Source organism: Aquila chrysaetos, chromosome 19 (assembly GCF_900496995.4).
Source record: "Aquila chrysaetos chrysaetos chromosome 19, bAquChr1.4, whole genome shotgun sequence".
Lineage (NCBI taxonomy): Eukaryota > Metazoa > Chordata > Aves > Accipitriformes > Accipitridae > Aquila > Aquila chrysaetos.
The window spans coordinates 10,192,476-10,216,758 of record NC_044022.1 but is presented as its reverse complement, the minus strand read 5'-3'; the positions used below and the strand labels follow the sequence as shown (position 1 = coordinate 10,216,758).

At 36.2% G+C, this 24,283-nt stretch overlaps 1 protein-coding gene across 3 annotated transcripts in view; it reads left to right on the top strand.

The window, feature by feature from the left end:
* Window positions 1-24,283, top strand: part of ATM (ATM serine/threonine kinase) — an 88,486-nt gene that overhangs the window by 51,368 nt on the left and 12,835 nt on the right. For all 3 annotated transcript variants that reach the window (XM_030042441.2, XM_030042440.2, XM_030042438.2), the window contains 17 exons: window positions 1,754-1,841; window positions 2,196-2,351; window positions 3,277-3,385; window positions 4,178-4,266; window positions 4,362-4,464; window positions 5,531-5,679; window positions 7,732-7,836; window positions 8,336-8,455; window positions 9,532-9,766; window positions 11,650-11,817; window positions 17,456-17,575; window positions 18,605-18,822; window positions 19,583-19,790; window positions 20,740-20,853; window positions 21,259-21,417; window positions 22,511-22,649; window positions 23,016-23,098. In XM_030042441.2, coding sequence (XP_029898301.1) covers window positions 1,754-1,841; window positions 2,196-2,351; window positions 3,277-3,385; window positions 4,178-4,266; window positions 4,362-4,464; window positions 5,531-5,679; window positions 7,732-7,836; window positions 8,336-8,455; window positions 9,532-9,766; window positions 11,650-11,817; window positions 17,456-17,575; window positions 18,605-18,822; window positions 19,583-19,790; window positions 20,740-20,853; window positions 21,259-21,417; window positions 22,511-22,649; window positions 23,016-23,098 — 2,363 coding nt within the window. The remainder of the gene's footprint in view (window positions 1-1,753; window positions 1,842-2,195; window positions 2,352-3,276; window positions 3,386-4,177; window positions 4,267-4,361; window positions 4,465-5,530; window positions 5,680-7,731; window positions 7,837-8,335; window positions 8,456-9,531; window positions 9,767-11,649; window positions 11,818-17,455; window positions 17,576-18,604; window positions 18,823-19,582; window positions 19,791-20,739; window positions 20,854-21,258; window positions 21,418-22,510; window positions 22,650-23,015; window positions 23,099-24,283) is intronic.

Genomic DNA, 24,283 nt, shown 5'->3' with positions numbered 1-24,283 from the left:
TTAACAATTTTCTATTTCCTTCCTGTAAGCAGCCTGGGGAACTACTGCACAAATTTGTGCTCGGATGTACAGAGTAATCCAAAATGTTCAATGAATAATATGAAGGGATTTTTCTAAGTTTTATAAACTTGCAGTTATTTCAGTGACACCAATGAGTAAATGATAGAGGCCTCTTCAAACATTGTGATTCTATGCAAGGGATCTTACTGAGGCAATATGAGCAAAATAAAGGACATGTAAAAGCTTTAAATGGAGTTCTTCAGATGAAAAACTGTCCTGGTACAAAAAAAAAAAAAAAAAACAAAAAACATGAAGTAGCACACAGCTCGTTGTACAGATAAACTGAAGGTACGCTAGCCAACAGAGCAAGATATGTTAATTCCAAAGTTGGAATGATAGAACATTAGCAGTATTCAAAACAAAAATTTTAAACATCTGGTGACTACCAGTTTCTTCAAGGAGAAACTCTTACCCTATCAAAACAAGGAGAAAAATCTCCCTAGAAAACCTAGATAAATTTCATTCCAATCCATAAGGATCCAAACTGTTGCAAAGACCAAGCAGTTAGACGTGAGAGAGTTGAGTGCTTTTGAACATGAGTCTTCCTGTTGATCCATTTTGACATGCAAGTTCTAGGAATTGGCTGTTAATCTTGGCAATTTAAAGCATAAATAGTGTGAACATCATGCCAATCACTGTGCTGCCTGAGAAACCAAACCTAACTGTAAATTGCCAACTGCTTGACAAGAGTCAGACCCACCAAACTAAAAATGAAGAATAATTTGGACTTAGTGCATGTCAGTCTGGCCAGAATCATATGTCAATTGAGTCTATTATTTTGCAGAAGAGTTATAATTTTTTTTTTAATGACTCTTTCAAAATACACGTTCAGTTATTTCTCCTTAGAATTTAGAACTTCTATCTAATGCCATGAAAAAACAAGACACCGTTTTCTGTCTGTAAGCTCGTTGTTAGCAAGTGAGTATGAACACCATGCTGACATCTTATAGTTACCAAATAAGTGTTGTTCATTTCTGTTTGTTGGAACACACGAAATTCCCAGATACTTCTTTTTTTTATATGGCTTTTGCTTTCTTTAGGGGAAATTTCTAGTTCTGCGTCTTACTGTAGTGTAGCAGTAATCAAACCTTTGCTTATGCTTTCCCTATTCCTTACTTCTTGTAATGTATAAATTGAAATGTCCAGAAAAATGAAAAAATTATTAACCCAATGACCAGAACACAACCTGTAGCCATCTGATTTTTTTTTTAAATCCAGAAGCAAGGCATGGAAATATAAATTCTTCAGAAGTATGTTTCTGTGTGTGTGAGGTAGTGTTTTTTATATAAGCATACATACTCTATAAAATCTGCACTAAAGCTACTGGTAAGTATTTCTGCAGCTTTGGAATAACTTTATATGGCTCAAGCCTGAGGGAAGAGGTCTGTTACGGAGCTTTGTGCAATGGTGTTGGATCATCTCTGAATTCTGTAAGAAGAAGTAGTATCCACAAATTATTAATGCAAAGATAATGCGATAAAGAAAATTGTGGTATAAGCTACCATAACATCCACTAAAATCATATAAAGAGGGGAAATACATTTTGTGACAAACTATTAATTTAAGTTTGGAAATGCCGCCCAAGGAACTTTTTAGTTATTTTCTTGAGTACAAAATACACCTTTTTATTTTATAAATGGCTATGTTATGACAAAAGTTCATTATATTCTTTCTTTTGAAATATACATCCCAGAGCAAGAAACCCATAATTCTAGAAGTTTGGATAAAGTATCTCGACGAGCCATGCTTGCTGTTGTAGATTATTTACGAAGACAAAAGAGGTGAATTACAGCTTTCCAAAATGTTGCTTTAATTTAATTATGACTGTTCTAAGATCTGTTGACACTATAGATTAAGGAAGAAGGATGTGGTAGAGAACATGTCAGTTAAAAGAATGAAGATATAGTAGTGACCTTGCATTTGTTAAAGAAGTGATATGGCTAACCTTAAAGGGTTCTAATTTTGCTGAAGGAGTTTTTAGAAAACTTTTTGTCTGATAAACTTTTTGTGGTATGTGTTTAGGAGGGGCAAGATAAAATTAGCCTTTGGAAGACTTTATATTTAGATTGGATTTATTTTATTTAATGTTAGAGAGAAGGTGTGTTACAGCAATATTAAAGTCTTTATTTAATCAGATCTGTTTCAGGTGCCGTTTTTGATGACAGCTTCTGGCTAGATCTGAATTATCTTGAGGTTGCTATAGCAGCACAGTCTTGTGCTGCTCACTTCACAGCCTTGCTCTACACAGAAATCTATGCAGACAAGATAAATATAGACAAACAGCAAGAAAGGTACAAGGCTTGAGGAATGCAATTTCTTGACATTTTGGTTAAAATGGATCAAGTTTTGTGTGTCTCAGTAGTGTTTTGTTACAGGAAAAGTCAAGGAAACTTTAAAAAAAATCCCTTAGGTGTGTGTATTGACCTGGAAAATATTGCTGCCTGTCCTTGAATGTGATCCCAGCCTTGCTAGTTTGCTAATGACACACTCAAAATAGTGTTGTTCTGACTTCTAACCAGAAAGTTTTCTTATAAGTGTGTGTTCTGGAGAAATTTCACTGAAACTAATGCTTCTGAATACTAGAATGTATTGAATCTCACTTTCTAAATTGAACACTTTTCAGATTCTATTTCTCATAATTAATAGTGTGCTAGTGGTTAAATTACGGCCAGAAGTGAATCAAGGGGAGAAAGAAACCACTGAATGATGACCAGAATTGTAAATGATCCTTGTAGAAGGAGTTTTCTTCTATAATGGACAATTATCTTTGTCTTCTGGTCCAGCAAGATCAAAATATGGAACTAGTTTACTAGCTTTGTTTTGGCAACAAATAACTCTAAGGCAGTGAATGTATAATAAAAGTATGTTTGTAAGCATATATATTATGTAGTTGCTTTTATTCTTTCCCAGAAGAGGGCATTCTTGCTTCAGGCATTCACAAAAGCAATTTGATTTAATAAAAGGTTAGACGTTACAAGGTGGGGGTTTTTTCCTCTGAAAAACCACCTTGATCTTGAAATCCCTTGATGTTGATATCCTCAGTTCAGCTGATCACTTTGTCATTCTGGTGGAGAGACATTTTGAATAACCTGGGGATATGACAGGCCTGATCTTGCATTTGGTGTTTGTGCCCCTTACTTAGGTGTTGTTTCAGAATTTCTTTAGTTATTTGTATGAAATTTCATTTAACTTTACTGGTTGAAACATTTCTTTTAGGTTTTCTTTTAAAGCAGCTAAGAGTTTGACATTTGAAGAAGAAAGTCAAACGAGAACTGTTACTATTTTGAATGAAAAAAGTAAAGGAGAAACTGGCATAAGTTTACAGGTATGTGTGTGTGCTCCATAATCTGAAAGCAAACCTTCTCATATAATTACAATTAACAGTAGGTTTCATCTGAGCTGAAGGCAAATCTAGTTGAACTTCAAAAACTGTATTTGAAAGTTCTCCTCATCCTCTAATTCAAAGTGAACTCAGTGGCATTGCTGAACAAGTTAAATTGAGTATTCATTCACCTGACACACTAATTAAGTGGCAAATTTTAAATTGCAGCAAAGCAGACTTTGTTCCTCAAAAGAACTGACCCATGGTGGTAACCAGCCAAGTATTTTTCAGTTTGTTTTGTCAGAGAGATCTGTTCATTAAAAATCAGCAAATGGCGTAGCAAGTTGTAATGATCAAAACCAAAGCAGTATTATCTCCTACAAGTTTATTTTATACATAAAATCTGATTCAGTAGCCTTGTCTAAGTTACTTCTTTCCACAGTTCATTATTCCAGATCTGTGCTTGCATATCTTTAAAATGCATTGCTTAGCTGGTATGTCTGATGCTCACGCAGTACTACTGCCTTTTGGTTTTCAGTCAGTCCACCTAAGGCCCAGCACTGTTTTTTTTTAATAACTTAGCAGAGAAGGTTGGTAGTCCTGAAGAGTTTTGCTAGACTATAAAACTTTTCTTCCTGTGATGATGGCAGGCTCAGATACTGCATAAAGGAAAACGAAGCAATGATAACACAATACATGGAAGGACTTGTATTTATAAACTTACACGATATGTATACAACTCACTTGAACTGGTTCCAAAAGAGGTAATTCTTTGTCTTATGGTGCATATTCTAGGACCTCCTCATGGACATATATAGAAGCATTGGAGAACCTGACAGTCTCTATGGCTGTGGTGGAGGAAGAATGTTACAGCCACTAGCACGGTATAATTTATTAATGTTCTTATGTTCTTTAAAGTCATTGCTTTCATTTATTAGTAAGGAACTTAAACTGAAAACTTCTTGTTAATTTACAACAGGATAAGAACATATGAGCATGAAGCAGTATGGGAGAAAGCCCTTGTAACATATGACCTTGAGGCAAGCCTTTCTCCATCTACTCGCCAGGCAGGAATAATAGAGGTAATTTTATTCTATAATAGGCAATGAATGTGGGAATTGATATCCATCGTACTGAGAGTCATTTGTAGTAAATGCAAAATTGTTTTAGAACTAAAAGAGATCTCTTTGGTCATCAAGTCCACCCCACTGTCATAGGCTTCCAAACTGTATAATGTAAGACAACTCAATATTTGTCCTGAAAACATTATGGCTTCTAGTCCTCTTGTCACTCACCTGTAATCCCTATTTGGGTAATGAATTTTGTGAAATATTTCAAAATAGATCTTATACAGAATTTGGCCAGCTCCTAAAATGACAGGATATAAAAAGTAATGGAATTGGTTATTTTTGCCATCTCATTCTTTAAACCTCTCCATTATGGCAACTATCTTACTGAAACTGTTGTATTTCTGATAAAATAAATTAATAGAATTGATGTTGTCTTATTTTTATTCCTTAAAACCATGTTGCTTTTTTAGCCTAAAAATGTTTACACCAGTTCTGTAATAACATAGCATAGGTATATCTGTGTTTCACCTCATTTCATTTTCCTATGGAACTTTTCTTTTCCTAGCCCAAATTATTTAGTATCATTGTTAAAATTCCATTGTGTTTCTCCTTCATAATGGCTGCACACATAACCTGTGTGAGTGGTCACAATTATAAAGTCATTATGGTCTTCAAACAGATAGGAGTTTAGGAGTTGTAGGAAACTTTTTCAAATCCCCACCAGGAAAAACAGTTCATTAAGAAGTAAAACCAGTTTTGGCTTACTACCCAGAAATGCTGGTATGGAGAAATGTGAGCAGATAGTTCATTTGAAACACAACATGGAAATTTATTTCAAAGAATGCCAGCCACAGTAGTAATGAAACCGTTTTTCCAGGGTTGCAGGTATCAATGGTGTGGTTATTAGTCTTATTAAAAAGTTTTCATCTTACATAGTGCTGAGTTTAGAAGTACTTACAGTTCTGCCTTACCTGCAAAGGCTTCTTTGTTTCCAAAGGTAAAACAAAGCTTTTTAAAAAAAACAGTTCAGTTTATAAAAAGGAGGAAAACCAACTTTCAGTAATTATGTTAATTCCAGGCTTTGCAGAATTTTGGGCTTTGCCACACTCTTTCCATGTATTTAAAAGGACTGGAACATGAAAACACCGAGTGGTGTGCGGAACTACAGGAAATACGCTACCAGGCAGCATGGAGGAACATGCAGTGGGGCCACATCTCTTCTGTCAAGTAAACTAACCTATGTTTTTGCTAGTTTTTTAAGTGAAAGACAATGGTTTCAGTTCCAAGCAAAAAGACAACATTAGAATATAATTTATATGAAGCATGTCACCTGATTTATCTTAATCATTGAATTGAAAAGCAGCATTTTTCACTTAGTCCTGTCTGTTTTGTATGCACATCACTTCATTTTCCTGGGAAACTGTACACAGTTGTCCTAGTTTCAGCTGGGATAGAGTTAATTGTCTTCCTAGTAGCTGGTACAGTGCTATGTTTTGAGTTCAGTATGCAAGAATGTTGATAACACTGATGTTTTCAGTTGTTGCTAAGTAGTGTTTAGACTAAAGTCAAGGATTTTTCAGCTTCTCATCCCCAGCCAGTGAGAAAGCTGGAGGGGCACAAGAAGTTGGCACAGGAGAGAGCCAGGGCAGCTGACCCAAACTGGCCAACAGGGTATTCCATACCATGTGACATCCCATCTAGTATAAGAACTGGGGGGAGTCAGGGGCGGAGGGATCGCCGCTAGGGGACTAACTGGGCATTGATCGGCGGGTAGTGAGCAATTGCACTGCGCATCATTTGTACATTCCAATCCTTTTATTATTGCTGTTGTCATTTTATTAGTGTTATCATTATTAGTTTCTTCTGTCCTCTTAAACTGTTCTTATCTCAACCCACGAGTTTTACTACTTCTCCTGATTTTCTCCCCCATCCCACTGGGTGGGGGGGGAGCAAGTGAGCGGCTGCGTGGTGCTTAGTTGCTGGCTGGGGTTAAACCACGACAACAGTTGATTCTTCTTTTTGATTGTTCATAACTATAAACTGAAATTTTCCATTTTTGAGTCATATAGTAGATGTGTCTTAAGTACATATGAGGGATATAGTTTTTAATGTTTAATTTATAAGCAAATGGGGAAAATATTACTCAGTAAGCCACAAGACGTTGTCAAGACCTGGATAAGCAAACACCAGTGTTGATTCATGGCTATTCCATAAGGAGTAATCTCCTCCCTTGTGTAGTGTTGGCTGCCTGGCATTAGTTATTTCATATGACTGGCCAGGATCTAGGGAACTCTATCCCTTCCTAGTACAGCTACATCATCGCACATTTTAGGAGGAATACAGAATAGATTCACTACGTTTTGGCAAAAGTAGAAGTTAGGATCTTCAGTAACTCCTTCTACATTAACTTTTAGTAGTCAGGAGAATGGAAGCTGTTTCTCCTAAGACTCTTACAGAGAGATGAGTCTGGGGAACATACTCTTGGCGTGTTCATTCTCTTCTCCTGCACTGTTTTAAGATCATTGTTTAGAAGCACCTGGAGGACTTCACAGACATATCCCGTTGAAGGGCATATGTCATGCCACTATCAGAACAAACTTCATATAGGTGGGCTCTCTTTGTCCCTGGGTTATGGTCTGTGTAACCCTCTTTGGTTATAAACTTCTTAGGCAAATAGAATATTCAGCTTTAATATGGGAGCAGAAAAACAACATGTAAGATGAAAAGAGGGACAATGAGATGTCAGAAAAGAGGAGGGTCAGGGTGAAGCAGAAAGCATAAGTGAGAAGGGCAAAGAAGAGAAAATTAAATTGAACACTATGGGTTTTTTCAGCCTTCTGATTTTCTTTATTTTTTTCATTTTTAAAAATGTTTCTGAAGCTAAATGTAAAAAAATGTTGATTCTGAACTGAAGTTGCATACATACAGTAATATATATCTTTCAGCTAATACTGAGAAGTGTGTTACAATAAAATTTTTATTGTGCAGTTGGTTTTGTGTCATATTTTTGATACAACCTTGAACATATTCTCCGTATTCCAAACATTTTGACAATTACTGTTTTTTCTTTGTTTTAAATGAACAGCTTGAATGTATAAAATACTAAATTAATTTAAAATTTAAAGGGTTGCATTGTTCTTTTTTATCATGCAAAACAGCAATTCATGCAACTGCAGAAAATGTACTACTGAAAATATTTGTCATAAAGATAAAATCGACTTCTTTGTAGAGAAATACAATTTTCCTTTTATTTTATGTTTCTTTCATTTTATTTGTAAGAGATGAGACAGGAAGACCAGGGTACCATGAATCATTGTATGATGCTCTTCAGTCTTTACGAGATAACGAATTCTCTGCTTTCTACGACAGTCTTAAAAATGCCAGGTAACTATGCAAATATTGTGCTGTTAGAGAGAGAGATGGAGAGTGTGTGTGTTTGTAGTCACAGGTTATATATAAAAGACTATTACAGGGTTTTATGGCCTTAAATTAAGACTCATGCATACAATAAAATTAATGCTTCTGGACTGCAACTTAATTTCTAAGTTTTTTAACCTAAATTTGTGCGTATACAATTTGTGTGCTAATCGAAGATACATTTCCTCTATGTCCCTTACTTTGCAGTCGTCTTAAGTGGATTTGAATGCTGACTACTCTTCTTTAGCTGAGCTATCACATAGACTTTGGAGTTTATATATGCTTACCATGTTTTCATTTATTGACAAACTTAATTTTTTGAACTTTAATGGTAATACAAAATAATTCCAGACTGAGTAGTTTTGCTGTTTAAAGTCTGTTCACTGTGTGGAAATTGTTATGGATATTTAGGATTACTTGTAGATATTAAAAAAACCAATTTACTGTTTCTCTGTTAAATCCATAGAGTGAATGAAGTAGAAGAGCTCTGCAAAGGCAGTCTTGAGTCTGTTTATTCATTATATCCAACTCTTTGCAGACTACAGCTAATTGGAGAGTTGGAAAATATAGGTCTGCTGTTCTCCAGGTATTTTTTTAAGCTTGTTTCATACTCCTTTCTCAGTTTTCAGGATCTTTGGTAATCAAGTCTAGCACAAAAATAAAATTACCTCAACAAATTTTATTCATTAATATCTCAAACTTCATCTTAAAAATTATATGGATTTTAGCTTTACTATGTGAAGACAAATCTAGATTCTCTCTATTTCCAGACTGGATTTCTTTGTGGTCTAGTCTTAATTATTTGATAGTATGCCAATATTTTATTTTTAATAATTGTTTTCTTGCCTTTGTTTTGAGTTCCGTGATATACTCCAAGGTAGTAGTCATATCTCCTAGCATTTGGTTTACTAAAGTAACTGAGTTATCCTTTCTAGTTTCCTTTCTAAAAACATTTTCCATTTCCTTGATGATACCCATAGATCTATTGGAAGTTGTTTCAGTTTTATTCACTTTCTTCATGGACCACTGTTATGATCATTATTCTGCCTGAATTCTTAACATTGCTTTTTAATCATAAGAAGGTACTTATCTCTGTAGTGCTATTAACACTGAATTTTTTCTGTTACAGTTGTATCAGTTTGGTAGCTTGTAGTCATCCTACAGTCATTTAGCATGTCCAGGACCTTATGAACCATTGCTATTTGCAGTTAATGAATCACCTGAGAAAATAATACATATAATGACAACCTACACAGCTACAATGTCACAGTTTGGAATTTATTCTTATATTAATCCATGTATGTCCTATATAATAAAATAGGAATCTTGGTCTCTGATCTTTTAAGTAGCCCTATGTTTGAATGTGATTCCCTTTGCTGATGGAACTTTAACACAACAGTTATTGATGCTTAATCAAGAATGTTTACAGTGGAGTTGTTCACCTTGCTAATGTCAGTCTCTTGATCTTCATGTTTGTTAAAACCGGAAGCCTGCCAGTTTGTTCTCCATATTAATCATTGTAGGGTCTTATGGACTGTTTCTTGGTTTTGAACTGTAGACTGTGAACTACCTTGGTAGTTTACTTTTGTTACTCATCTTGCATTTCACTAATACTTAGTGCGAGTTAATAACAGGTCTTTTTTCTTTTGGTAACAATTGCAGATCTGTTACGACTCAACAACTGAATGATATTTATTTGAAATGGCAGAGACAGTCCCAGCTTCTTAAGGACAGTGACTTCTGTTTCCAGGAACCTATCATGGCTCTGCGCACTGTAATTTTGGAGATCTTGCTTGAAAAGGAGAATGAAAATACCAAAAGAGAATGTATTAAAGACATCCTGACCAAACATCTGGTGGAGCTTTCTAGATTGGCAAGAACGGCTAAAAATACACAGGTAACAAATTCCAGGAAAGATCAGTGATGTATGTTTAGTTTTTTTAGTTTATAAAAGGACTTCATTTTTTAACAGTACTCAAGATTAACTGTATTCTAAGTTTATTCGATGAATCAATTAGCTGGAGACTTAAACTATGTAGAACTTATTCATAAATTGTATTTATGGGCATGTTTTCTGAATTTGGTTTGTAACTGTAAGCTACTCTATGAGGCAGATAATATAAAAATTAAATTTTTAGTGAAGAATGCTCTTACAGCTCTGTTACTTTCTTTTGGTGCAGTTTTATATATCCAGCTTTCACTTGCATCATACTGTTGTAGTGTTCCAGAGTGAAGCTGCAGAAAAAACTCCATTGTATCTGTATATTTAGCTTTGTCTTCAAGGTTTTATACTCTCAAAGCACCATTGCACTGTCATAAATCTTTCTCTGTGAATAACTTAATGGGATTTGCAGTAGCAGTGGTTTCGGCAGCTGCTAATGCATTTAAGGTCCAGAGTCAGCCTTAGTTTGTTCTAGGTAGTGCATCTGAAGGAGTAACTCAACAAGAATTTATAGAGCAACAATATCGTCCAAGAACCTCTGCAGAAAAGAGTTCCAGCTAAATATATAACCTGGAAAGGTGTTTAAAAATTCACACATGTGAAACTATATTAAACTTTGATTTCAGGAAGGTTCTAACTCTTTTTGTGCATAATGATGAAATCAGTAGAGCAGCTGTCTTTGATTTCATAAATTTGCAGGGTTTACTTAGTGCCTCCAGAATTGTTTGGGAAAATTACTTCTTCAGAATTTTTTTATCTCATGCCTGCCTAGCTGCTAACACTGTGGTGATGAGTGCCCTGTAAGAGCCTCAACAGAAGTTAATTTTTTTTCACTTGGATTTTTAGTTACAGAAGAAGATTAAAATTGTGGTGCTGTATTTTGGGAGGATTAGAAGGTTCTGAAAGATTGAGCCAATGTGTTTCTGAAAACACTATTGTTCCAGCCTCTTCAGTGTTGCAGGTCATGTGCAGCCTTTGGGGTATGCTTCTGGGCCTTATCATTCTTTCAAACCATGGGCTGATAACCCTTTCCTTTTGGCACGCTAGTAGTTGAAAACACTAGATCTTCTACATCGGAGTTTTTGAGGAAGCACTCTGTAACTAAGGGCTTTTCTTCCTCTTTGGTGCCACTACTGTCTGTCAGCAGAAGGAAGAGTGTGCCATATGGAGTCATCACACTGACCAATAATGGAAGTAACCAAACTTACATTGTCATTTACAGGCATTCTTACATTTTAATTGTTGACCTTGCTTATTTAAAAGTTTGATTGATTTGGTTATTGGTTGGACAATTTGTGAAAATACACTTTAGTCTCAATCTTTGACGTTGTTAGAAAGGTAGTTTGTTCTTTGTACTATCGTAGTGACATTAGATTGCTAAATAATGAGGATGTTACTTCACTAGTGATATGAGTGAAGAAGTAGGCATGCAAAAGAATTAGTGTATGATGGTGCCATTTTTCTTAATATTTTTCTGTGGTCTTTTAGGATGTAATAATAATCACTAACCTAAAATTATAAATCAGTCATTTCAGTAGGTGCTGATTGTAGAATTTCTATAGTTTATACCTCCAAGTAATTCAAAACGTTAAACATTGATACTTTATTTTGGGGGTTGTGAAGTTTAATTCCGTAGTCTGTTTTTGTTGCAAATCAGGATTTTCTGCAAGTATATAGAAAAACAACTTCATCTCTTTGCTGCAAATAAATTGTCAGCATTGGGTAGGCAGAATACGCTGCACAGTAGATCGAATGAAGGTGGAGTTTAAAAACAAAACTTGCTGCGAGATACATGTATTTCACTTAAAGAATTGTTTATAATGTTTTTTCAATTTCAGCTTCCAGAAAGAGCTATGTTTCAGATCAAACAATACAATCCAACAGGATATGAAGTTTCTGAATGGCAACTAGAAGAAGCTCAGGTTTTCTGGGCTAAAAAGGAAGAGAGTCTTGCACTGAATATTCTTAAAAGGATGATAAAAAAATTAGATGCAGATTGGTTTCAGGTATGTGTTATATAATGTATAAACTTACGGGAATTAAATTATTTAAGATCCTATTTTCGCTTTCCAAAGTTTTCCCTTGGAAGAAAATTAAAGGGCTGTCTGCAATATTACTAAATCTGGTTTGTACTCTCAAAATGTCTGAAAGCAAAAAAATCTGTATTAGCAAATCTCATCAAGGTTTTCAAAGCAAGTCTGCAAGAGTGGCGAATGTTAGAATTCATTATTTATTATTTTGCTTCAAATGCCACCACTGTGAAATGTATAGCTTTTTAAAAATCAGAGATTATTTCCCTTGATAAAAAGTTAACTTGTTTTAAACAAAACTGTTACATACAGGTGTATCATCTTCTTCTGTGCCAAAAGTTAAGGAAACTAATGGCCAAGCAGGCTTGTTTAGGCATAGAATCACAGAATCACTTAGGTTGGAAAAGACCCTTAAGATCATAGAGTCCAACCATTAACCTCACACTGCCAAGTCCCACTAAACCGTGTTCCCAGGCTCCACATCTACAGGTCTTTTAAATACCTCCAGGGATGGTGACCCCACCACTTCCCTGGGCAGCCTGTTCCAATGCTTGATAACACTTTCAGTGAAGAAATTTTTCCTAATATCCAATTTAAACCTTCCCTGGCACAACTTGAGGCTAGTTCCTCTCATCCTATCACTTTTGTTACTTGGGAGAAGAGACCAACACTGACCTCGCTACAACCTCCTTTCAGGTAGTTGTAGAGAGTGATAAGGTCTCCTCTCAGCCTCCTTTTCTCCAGGCTAAACAACCCCAGCTCCCTCGGCCGCTCCTCATAAGACTTGTGCTCTAGACACTTCACCAGCTTCGTTGCCCTTCTCTGGACACGCTCCAGCACCTCAATGTCTTTCTTGTAGTGAGGGGCCCAAAACTGAACACAGTATTCGAGGTGCGGCCTCACCAGTGCCAAGTACAGGGGAACAATCACTGCCCTAGTCCTGCTGGCCACACGATTTCTGATACACATTATGTTGGGAAATATAATAGTGTACATGTTTTTGTTAGAAGAAGAAGAAGAATAAAGATTTTATCTCCAGTCCTTATTCTGTAAAAAAAGACTAATACAGGGATACACTAATAATGTATTTTATGCTAAAGAAGCATACCTCTGTTGCAGGCATTTTCCTGATGTCTGTAGGGAATCTTTGTCCAAAGGTAGGAGTATGAGTTGAGGCTTCTATTTCAGTGGGCCTGAAGCTGTATCACAAAGTGTACAGAAATTCCAGGCAAGTTTTTGACCGATAAACATTCACTACTGTACCTCAGACTTCTTTGTTCCTTGAACTAATCCATTATCAAGGAACATAGATATGAATGGGGATGCTGTTTCACGTCTTTGAATCCTCCCCCATTTACAGGCACACAGAGCTGTGAGTTTTATGTTGTACTTCTGAAAATGGAATCTTACCTCAAACAGGGGAGTGTTTTCTCATCAAATTTGACTTCAGCAAGTGCCTCTGAATCTTAGTTATCTTAGATCTTTTTGTAAGCTTTCTGAAAAATTATGTCACTTGATGTGAAGGAAATACTACATTTCCATCTCCAATTCAGAACTGAAACAAAAATCCCTCTCTCCTATCTCAGTAATGGGCAATACGAAGTTCCTAAGAAAAAATGTGAAGACTAGTTGGGCTGTATAGCCAGAGTACTCCCCCAGACTGATTTGTAGCACAAGAACTTCCTGAACCAGAGGTAGTTTCTTTGTAGGTAATTCCTTCCAATGTTTTTTTTATATCATAAATTTGTCCAGTCACTTTTCGAGTCTGTGTAAGCTTTTAATATCCAAGCAAACCCTGGAACAAGGAGTTTCACAGCTTAATTCACAGAGGTTTAAGAGCCACTTGTTTTGTTGATTTTGAACCCCCTATCCCTGTTTGATGTTAGTTCTGGTTTTGGAAAAAACACTGAACACCTTCCCTGTCTCCATTCTCCATAGTGAGGTAACATTTTATAGTTACATTTCCAAACAGGAATAACTGTTTCAAAGTCCATCATTGTATACAAGAAGTCTTTTTCCCCCGTCTCATGCATCACTTAACTTTTTTTTTTTTTTTTTTTTTTTTTTTGGTGCTGGTAATTTCATCAGGTTTTTTTTCATTCCATTTATTGTCCTGTATTTTTTGTCTGCGGTTCTTCAGTCTGTCTTTGTTTTTATCACCTTGAATAACTCTATCATCACCAGATTTTGTGTTCACTGCTCATCACCTTCTCAAGTTTAATATCTTTTGAACAGCACAGATGACTTGATCTTTGGAGGCTTTTCACTGGTGACCTAACTCTACTGTAAAAAGTGGCCCATGTATTTCTGGTTCTGTTGCCTATCTTAGTTCTTTTTGCCTCCAAGAATCATGCATTTTAGTTCTTACGACTTAGTTTCAAGAGCCTTTTGTAGAAGAGCCATGTCACGTGACTGTTGGATTCTGTTGGAGTAGGCTGAATCAGACAGATCTTCCTTTGCTTGTTGAGTTCTTCAAGAAGTTCAGCTGAGTTGGGAAATGGGATACATCTGAGGATGCTAAGAGAGTTGGCTGACATCATGTCAAAGCCACTTTCCTGTCATCTCTGAAAGGTCATGGAGATCAGGGGAAGTCCTGATGTCTCCTGGAAGAGAACAATCACACCCATCTACAAAAAAGGGATAAAAGCAAGATCAGAAACTGCAGAGCAGTCAGACTCATTTCAGTCCCTGGGAAAATTACAGAACAGGTCTTTCAGGAAGCTATTGCCATGCACATGAAGGAAAAGGAGGTGGTTTGGAAAAGCCAACAGAAATATACTATCATGCTTGACCAACCTGATTGTCTTCTGCAGTGAAACAGTTTGCCCGGTAGACATGGGACGAGCTGTGGATGTCATCTACCTTGATTTTTAGCAAGGCATTTGACACAATGTCCCACAATATCCTTCCTGACAAGCTGGTAAGATACAGACTGGATAGGTAAGATCACAAGATGGGTAGAAAACTGGCTAAACTGCTGAGTTCAAAGGGTGGTTGTTGATGATTCAAAGGCAGCCTGGTAGCCAGTCAGAAGTAGTGTTCCTTAGAGTTTGTTATGGGGTCTGATACTATTTTTATGACTGAGATCTGTATGACAGGACTGAATTTCCTCACCAAACTTGCAGATAACAGCAAACTGGAAAGAGAGAGAGAGATTCTGGAAGGAGCAGCCACCAGTCACAGAGACCTCAATAGTTTGGAAGATTGTGTTGATAGGAATTGTGTGAGATCAGTGGGAAGTCCTTCACCTGGGACAGAATAATCTCAAGCACCATTACAGGGAGGAGTCTGACTGGCTGGGGTATACCTTTGCCAAAAAGAACCTGGGGGTCCCAGTGAACAGCAAGCTAAAATGATTCAACAGTGTGCCCTTGTAGCAATGAAGGTGAACCGTATCCTGGGCTGCATCACCAATCTACTGTAGCCAGTAGATTAGGAAGTGTGATTATTGTACTCTATTTGGCAGTTCTTAGTCCACACCTGAGATAATGTGTCCAGTTTTGGTCCACGGTTTAGAAAGAGACATTGAAAAATTGGAGAGGATCCAGCAGAGGGCCACCACAATGATTAGAGGGTTGGAGAACTTGGCAAAGGAATAAAGGTTGTAGGGATTGATTTTTTTCAGCCTTAAGAACTGAAGGCTCAGGGGGAACTAGTCACAGTCTTCCAATACCTGAAAGCTAGGTATAGTGAAGATGGAGGTAACTGCTCACAGACATGCACAGTGAAAGGACAAGAGGCAATGGCACAAGTTGTTTCAAGGGAAATGCCATCTGGATATGCGAAGAAAATTCTTTACCACTAAACACTGTGAACAGGTTGCCCAAAGAAGTGATGGAATCTCCCTTGCAGGAAATGAAGAGTCAAGAGTCAGTTTAGGAGAGTCCTGGAAAACTTAATCTAAAGCCCTGCTTTCAACAGAAGCTTGGGCCAGATGGTCTCCAGAGGTTCCTTCCAGCCTCAACTTCTCTGTCGTTCTATGATGTCCTTTTACAAAAGCTATTGTGGCTTTTCTTCATATTAATCCATCTGCTTTTTTTGTGGGTTTTTTTTTGCTAATTTATCTACACTTGATAAGAATCTTATTGACTTGTGCTTGCCTGGAACTTGTTAAAATATTGGTGTCACATCTGCCACCTGCCACTCATATTAAGGCAGTTATAAGTAAAAGCTTTTGTACCTCTTTTAGTAGTTCAGTTATTTCATCTGTGAATTGCTGTAGACCTTTCGAAAAATACATTCTGATACTGGAGAGTTGATAGTTTTCATTTTGTCTGTTTGTTCAGTAGCCCTTGCTGTTGACACTTCAATAGCAGACAGACCTTCGAATCCCTCATAAATAAGAGCTTTGCAGTGAGGCTCTTCAGGCTCTTCCACAGTGAACACAAATGCAAATAATTAATTTTTTTTTCTGTTTTATCTTCTCAGAGTGCTATTTGTTTTATAACTCTATTGTCTTTTTATCAAGTGGACTGTCTAGTGGCTAGCTGCTCCTAATATGTTTTAAAAAATGCTTTTTTATTAGTTGTTGAGTCTTCAAGTTGTTTGGGTTTTTTGAACAGCCTGATGGTGGGGTTTTATTTTGGTTTTTTTATTTGACAGGATATTTTATGATTTATTTCATATATTTTCTTTTTCACTTGGACAAAACTTCATTTTGTGTACTGATGTGGTAAAAATGTCTTCATTGTCGTTACCTTTATGTTTAGCTATGATGGCTTGCTTTGAGTATTTTTTGGAGGGTAATAAACAGTAACTTTGAATCCATATACATTATTAAGGAATATCACACTTCAGAAAAGCTAGAGAATTTTGGGCCAAGTTCTCCATATATACGTATCAGGACAAAATCAAGAGTTGCTACTCCTCTCTTGATTTGCATGACTGCTCCATGAATCAGTTGATGAGGGCATCCAAAAATTAGTCCTTCTCTCACCTTCCAGTGTTAAGTTTACCCTGTCCACATAAGGTTTTGTGGTTTTGCAGCCTATGATATCCTTCAGTATTTCACAGTCATTGTTGCCGTCTTGATCAGGTCATCTTTAATATGCACCCCATACTAAAAGTATTTTGGAAACTTGTCCTACTGTACAGTTAAAGCTGAATTTCCAATCTGCAGGCAAGTCCTTTGGAAACCTGCTCCATCATCTCCTCAGAGCACTTTTAACCAAGTTTCCATGTAGAGGTCTGTCTGAAAAATTTAAAGATCACACATAGTTACTGCAATTCCTGAGTGTTTCCTATGGAGCATACTATGGTACTTCAGACTAAATGGGGATATTAGAAAATACAATTCTGGAAACATGCTCTGAATTTATTTAATTTTTCTTACATTTTGTCATTGTTTTATTCTGTTTTTCATTGTTCAAACTGTCAGGTATTTAAAATATGTGCTTTTCTTTAGTCTACATAGAATGTGAATGTGATTTAAGGTTATTGACTGCTGTAGATGTAGATGGTAAATGACTGTAGATATTACATATAATAGGCCCAAGTGATTGAATTATATTCAGGGTTTGAAAGCTTTATAAATTGCCTACCTCGTATGTAAAAGGTGTTTTTATTTAATGCCTCCCTCTTTTTTCTTTTTTTCCCAAAACTTGCTTTCTCAAAGGTTGAGAATGATCCTCGTATGAAATTGATGTATACAGAGTGTCTGAGGCTATGCGGAAGCTGGTTAGCAGAAACATGCTTGGAAAACCCTACAGTCATCATGCAGAAATACTTAGAAAAGGTGCATCCAGTCTTTGAAATGTGCAGTCTTTGAGATAATGCTGTGCTAAAATATGGTGTTAAAATGTCAAATTTTTCAATGCAGCCTTTATTTTTCTGGATTGAAATTATGGTTTCTTATAAAGTATTATAGTTTCACATAGTATTGTGTAACACTGTAATTTTATAAAATATTCAGAATATATGTTTACAGAATTCACAGTGAAACTTCTGTGTAATATTGGCTTAGGAGTGCAGTGATTACAACTATTAGTCCAGTTTTCCTTTCCTATTCCACTCCATCCCCATCCTTCCTTTCCTTCTCAGGACAGATCATTCACTTACCATGTTTTCAGTATGGGCATTCTATTTGTCACATTCTCTTTCCAGGTGCTGGAAACTCTTGTTCCAGTGTTTCAAAGTACTGTCATTTTTTTTTTAACTCTTAGTCAATAATAGAAGCATTTTTATTATATTTGTCCAGTCTGCATTTCTTTATTTCATGCTAATTTGTGAAACTACATAGTTCCTTTTCTCTGTTACTCTCTACAGGCTTTCTTCACTCTGATGATTTGAATCAATGACTTTCACATATAATTTCTTTTTGGCACTTTTTGGCCTGTCTTCTATTTTTTCTCACCATCTTATATTGTAAGGTTGTAAAATTATTGTAAAACTTCATGCCTAGTTACTCTAAAAGATAGATAGCTGTAGGAGACTCCTGTATGGTTATTAAAGCTGTTTCATACAGGATAATCTTTTTGACTGTTTGCACTAGAACACTCCTCAAATATTAAATTCACTTAGGAGAAAAATACTCAACCTGGTAGGTTTTATTTTGTATACATATATATTCCATCATAAGCAACTTTAAATAACCTGTTTGAGCAGATTACCCTGCTTGAGCAGGGGGGTTGGACAAGATGACCTCCAAGAGGTCCCTTCTAACCTCAACCATTCTGTTTTTCTGTGATAATAGAGTTTAATCAAGTATTATGCAGCACTATTAATCTGATTATCAGTCTTACCGTTATTGTAACTTCCCTTTTAGGCTGTGGAAATTGCTGCAAGCCACAGTGGAGACAGCAGTGATGAGCTGAAGAAAGGAAAGATGAAGGCCTTCCTGTCTTTGGCTCGTTTCTCAGATAATCAGTACCAGCGAATTGAGAATTACATGAAATCTTCAGAGTTTGAAAATAAGCAGGCATTACTGAAGAAGGCCAAAGAGGAGGTCGGCCTCTTCAGGCAGCGTAGATTTCAGGCAAATAGGTGAGCATTCAAATGGAGAGGTGGTTACTATGGAGCTATCAAAGGCTCCATCTTTACTAATTCTCTGGGCAAGTGGTACAGCATGGGTCACATCTCTACAGCTGAATTTTTCCTTCTCCACAAAACAGTGGTCAAATCTGTAGTGCTTGTTGCAAATAGTTTCTGAACTGTGCCTGAACATGGTCTAGGAGAGTGCTAGACGGTGTGGTCCAAAGCTAAGCCAAGGAATGTTACAGCAGTTAAACAGTATGGATGATCATGGGCCAGAATTCACATTTATTCCCTGGATCTGTTCAGTCTATTTGACAGGGAAAAGATTACAGAGTGGAAGTAAATGAGTTTGAGATTTTTCTCCATTACACACTTGGTGAAAGAGTAGAATTCATCTTAATACAGAATTCTTAAAGATTTAGTAAGAACATTTGCAAGTGAGTGGATAAAATTGAACCTCAGCTGTTGGAAACTGAAGTCTTTACACAAATGATCTGGACTGGATATTCACATTTACACCAATATTGAAATTAAATCATTAAAAAGAAAAAAGACACTGTCTGAAAATTTACTTTGAGGGGTGGGTCTGTGTGGACTTACACCAAAGCAATAGCTTCCACAATTTGGTTTCTCAGTTGTTTATTTTACTGTGCTTGTACATACAAAACAAGTTTAAAAAATGTTAAATTAGTAAGAGAACTAGGGACGGCCTTGCTCTAAGTTCATTAAGAGATAATTTGTTGTTTAAAAATAATGTCTGTTCATATAGGTATACAGTGAAGGTTCAGCGAGAACTTGAACTGGATGAATGTGCCATACGTGCTCTAACTGAGGATCGTAAGCGTTTCTTGTGTAAAGCAGTGGAGAACTATATCAGCTGTTTACTAAGTGGAGAAGAATATGATATGTGGATCTTCCGACTCTGTTCTCTATGGCTTGAAAATTCTGGAGTTGATAGAATCAATGAAATGATGAAGGTATATGTCTGCTGTTGCTTTTCCTTATACTTTGACATTAAATTATCCATCTCTCTTCTTCTCATCCTGTGTTTCTAGAAGATGAATTATAGTACTGTGCAGTGTGCTTTCCTATGTATCTCCTTAACATTTCCCTCAAAACTTGTTTTTTTCAGTCATCATTGCTCATCAGTTAGTTTTTCATCAGTGAGAGCTGTAATTCTCAATGCATTTTAATTTAACTTAATTCAATTTAGCGTTTTAATTTGACATGTCTGTATGATTAAGCATATTTCATGATCTTTCACTGTTGTCACCTTGTTCTTTACACACCTTGGATACTACCCATCTTCAACATCCTTTAGTACGTTATTCTATTTTATATAATACATACTTTTAGGTGAAAGGATGTGCTTTGAGATTGTATAACACAGTAGCTGGGGACCAGTAAAGTTCTCATTCTCAGGCTTGTTCTATCATTTCTAGAATCATGCAAGAAATCTGCTAATTCTTACCTAATGATCTGTGTATAACAGAAATCTGTATAATTTAATTATTTGCTTTGTATTATAATTAACTTTGAAAAATAGAAAGTGTTCCTTTACTCATATTTTTAACACACAATTGTTTCTTGTCTTAAACTAGATTGTAATTTTTTTTCGATTAGGATTGTCTCTTGCCACAAAGAATCTAGAAATTAATTCTCAATCAATGTATCTAAGATCTGCTCTAATAGAATAGAAAATAGTTTTCTTATGAAGCACTTGTACAATTTAGGACACAGGGACCAAGATGATGTGGTACTCACTGGATTGCTATTTGATCACACAGCAATGATTACTCTCAATTTAAAAAATAATGCAAAACCAAAATTGCTAGCTCTTACCTGGTATTTTGTTATTAGCTTTTTTTTGTGTGTGTGTGTGTGTGTGTTTAGTGCAGCTTTCTAACCGAATTTTCTCTACTACAGAAAAATGCAGAGAAGATTCCTTCATACAAGTTTTTGCCTCTGATGTACCAGCTGGCTGCTCGGATGGGAACCAAGAGGATGGGCGGTTTAGGATTTCATGAAGTTCTGAATAATGTAATTTATGCTTTTTATATCTAAAGATATTTTGCTTGGCTTAGTAGTGCATACTTCTAAAAAATATGTATCTTCCTTTGTGCAGTTGTAGCTAAATGAGTTATGTAGGTGATACAGTTGTATTAAAAATGAGTGATGCAAAATCAGTATAGTGGGGGGAGAAGGTGAGAGGATTGGAGACTTTTTTTCCTTGCTACTTAATTGATTTTCTTGTTGTAGAATAGTCTTATGCAGGTATAGGAATATACTTTGAATGTACTTTAGTTATGGAAATTCCATCTAAGTATTACTCTGTTTTTCTTATTAGGAACCTTAGAAGTTCAAAAGAATTAATAGTGTTAATTAAGTAATTTTTTTTCTTCTGTACAGTTTTCAATAATGGGATCTTTTTGTTTTTCTTGACAGCTAATGTCTAGAATTTCACTGGATCATCCACATCATACTTTGTTTATAATATTAGCTTTGGCAAATGCTAACAAAGATGAGCTCCTCACAAAACCAGATGCAATAAGAAGAAATAAGTTAATTAAAAATGCACCGAAAGAAATCTCCCAGCTTGATGTGGTGACTACAAAAAAATTCTATTCTATTAATCATATTCAGTCTTTTCATTTTGTTAAAAAATGAAAAGAAAAAAAAATGTCAAGGGGTATTTTAGTGTAGAGCTCAACAGCTGACTTCTGTTAAGAAAGAGTAGGAGGAAGAAAGTACTTTAAATAATTAAAAAACTCCTTTTGCGCATACATTGGTAACTATTATTGAAGGAAGTAATTATGGGTTGGAACAAATCATGGTTAACGTGTCCTTGATGTGTGATTCTGTAAAAGGCAGTTTAGATGCAACAAAGACTTGAGTGGGTTTATTTTTAAAAGTATGTACTGAATTGAGTATTTTTGTCTGCTTTGAGTAATAACATCTGTTCTAAGTGAGTATTTAGCCTTGTGCGGTATATCTTTTGTTCCTTTATATGATCTTTATATGTTAAAAGCCATGATGATAGGTAATACTGAACTGTGCCCTCATGTTAATGTTGTTACACCTTATTTTTTGTTGGAACCTGTCTTTGGAATCATCTCGTATCTAGATTAATGCCCCTTCTTTCTCCCATCACTATAGGCCTGGCATGGTTGTTTGTCATTACACTCTTACTCCCTACACTGATAAAATTTTTCACCACATTTTTATGTGGCTTCTTTTCATATTTCTCTCAGATTTGTAGTTCTTTTGTGGTCCCACCCTTAGGAGTAGGATTGTGCTAAACTCAACTAAGTCTCTCAGAGTTAGGCATGATTGTTGCCTTTTCCGTACAGGCTTTTTTTTCAGTTGGGAGGAAATAACGGAAGCAGGAAGATGGTGGAAGAACATCCAAAACTGCCTGTCCCTTTTTCTGAAGAATTTTTTGCACTTTGCCCGGACAGATTTGCTCCTTCTCCATTCCCAATAATTTTCTACTTTACTCATTATCTCAGATTAGACAACACAGAACTTTTCTTCAAATTATTTTTGTTCATATCAGGCTGTCCATTATTGCAATTTTCTCTGTTTTCATAGGATGTATCTCAATTGTACTTACTTGACTGCATGTTATGATGCATCTTTAATCTTACGAGGTGTAGTTTGCAAGATCTGATATTTGTATTCTGTTGGGTTTTTTTAGGACAGAATGGAGGCTGCTAGCAATATAATCAGTATCATAAGAAAAAGGAAAGCTCATATGGTTAGAGGCGTTGAAGCACTTTGTGATGCTTACATCACATTAGCAAATGTAGATGCTACTCCATGGAAATCTCAAAGAAGTAAGTCTTGGAAAAATTGTTTTTGTTTTTAATAGTGAAGATATATTTTATTTTCTTGGATTAAAAAGTATATTTCTAAATATTGATGTTTAGTTAAAGGATATACTGTGCTAGCAGTGTGTCCTGTTTTTGATAAATGTAGAACTTAGTCTGGATCAAAAGTTATAGTAATTACTTGCACTGTAAGGTTCAGACTTTGAGTATGAAACTCCAGAAAACTCCAGTTGTCCTGTGGTCATCATCATTAGCTTGACAGACGTATGCAATGAGGTTTTGGGTCCCAAAAGCAATGTAAGCTGGGTTTTGTGAGCTTTGATGTGTGTTTATAGTTCTGAATTTAAAAACACAAATTCCTTTTAATTACAGAAGGAATAAGTATTCCAGCTGACCAGCCAATTATGAAACTGAAGAACTTGGAGGATGTTGTTGTTCCTACCATGGAAATTAAGGTGACTGAAGTTGAAATAAATACACACTATAATATCAAATCTTAGAATCAACTTCAAATTTTTATAATGGCAGCCAGGGCATATATCTCTTCATCAAATTCCCATGTTCTTTACAGGTCAGCCTACCAGGGGTACTTTCCTGTCAGATGGGAGACGCAATGTGAGATGCTTTCCTTAGGCTTTAGAAGACCTTGACCCCAAGTCTTACATTTGCTGGATAGTGGCTTATTGTGTGAAGATGGCTTTGCCACTGTTACCACTGACTTTGATACTTTTTCATTATCAAAGGGGGTAACAAGCTACCTAAATCCCAGAGAGGATCTTACTTTGTAAGAGCTAGCTCAGAGTTTCAGGGGGACACTTAATGTCCAGAAAGTTGTGAGAATTAATAGATATGCCTCTTCACCTGTTCTTAAATGGCCAGCTTATGTGTCTTTACCATTCAGTAATGGTGAATAACCCATTCCCATTAGCATAAGTGGTCGATTGTATGGGTGCACTCATTCTTAGATACCACATGCTCTACCTAGGAAACTTACCAGTTTCAGGAGCTTTTGAGCCAGCCACCTAAAATGTACATCTCACGAAGCCAAACTTCCCTATGTTGAAGTCCCTCAGGCTATGTCTATAAAGCTAAATAAAACCAAGCCAAGGGACATTATGCCCTTTGTCTTCAGAGGCCAGAAATTGCCACTCATGCTAAATAGCATTTGTTTGTAGGGCTCCTGTTGGTCCCAGGTGTTGGTCCTTTGTATGACTTGACGGTCAGTTTCTTTGCCTTTCTTCTTCTCCAGTACAAACTATCTGAAATAGTTGAAGGTCTGCGATGTAAACAGCTGGAGTGATATTTCTTTATAGCTAACTGAGTAGGGTTGCTTTGTGGCATGAGGGTATGGAGGATGGCTGAAGATACAGATCCTGTAGATTTTAACAGTTTTAGGATTGTAGATTGAGTTTGCTTGCAGCCTAATGAAAGCCTAATGCCCCCCAGCTGTAGACGAACATTTTCTAGAGACAATGCTAGTTGGGACAGGCTGAAATTGTGTCAGAGCTTGTTTAGTGGAAGTCTGCAGCACCGTGTCCCCTCTACTAATGAGGTGAACAAGGAGGAATCAAACTCACTCCTTTGCTTAGCGTGTTTTTGTAGCCTTTGTGGGTATTATCCTTGTAGATGATGGTATGCTT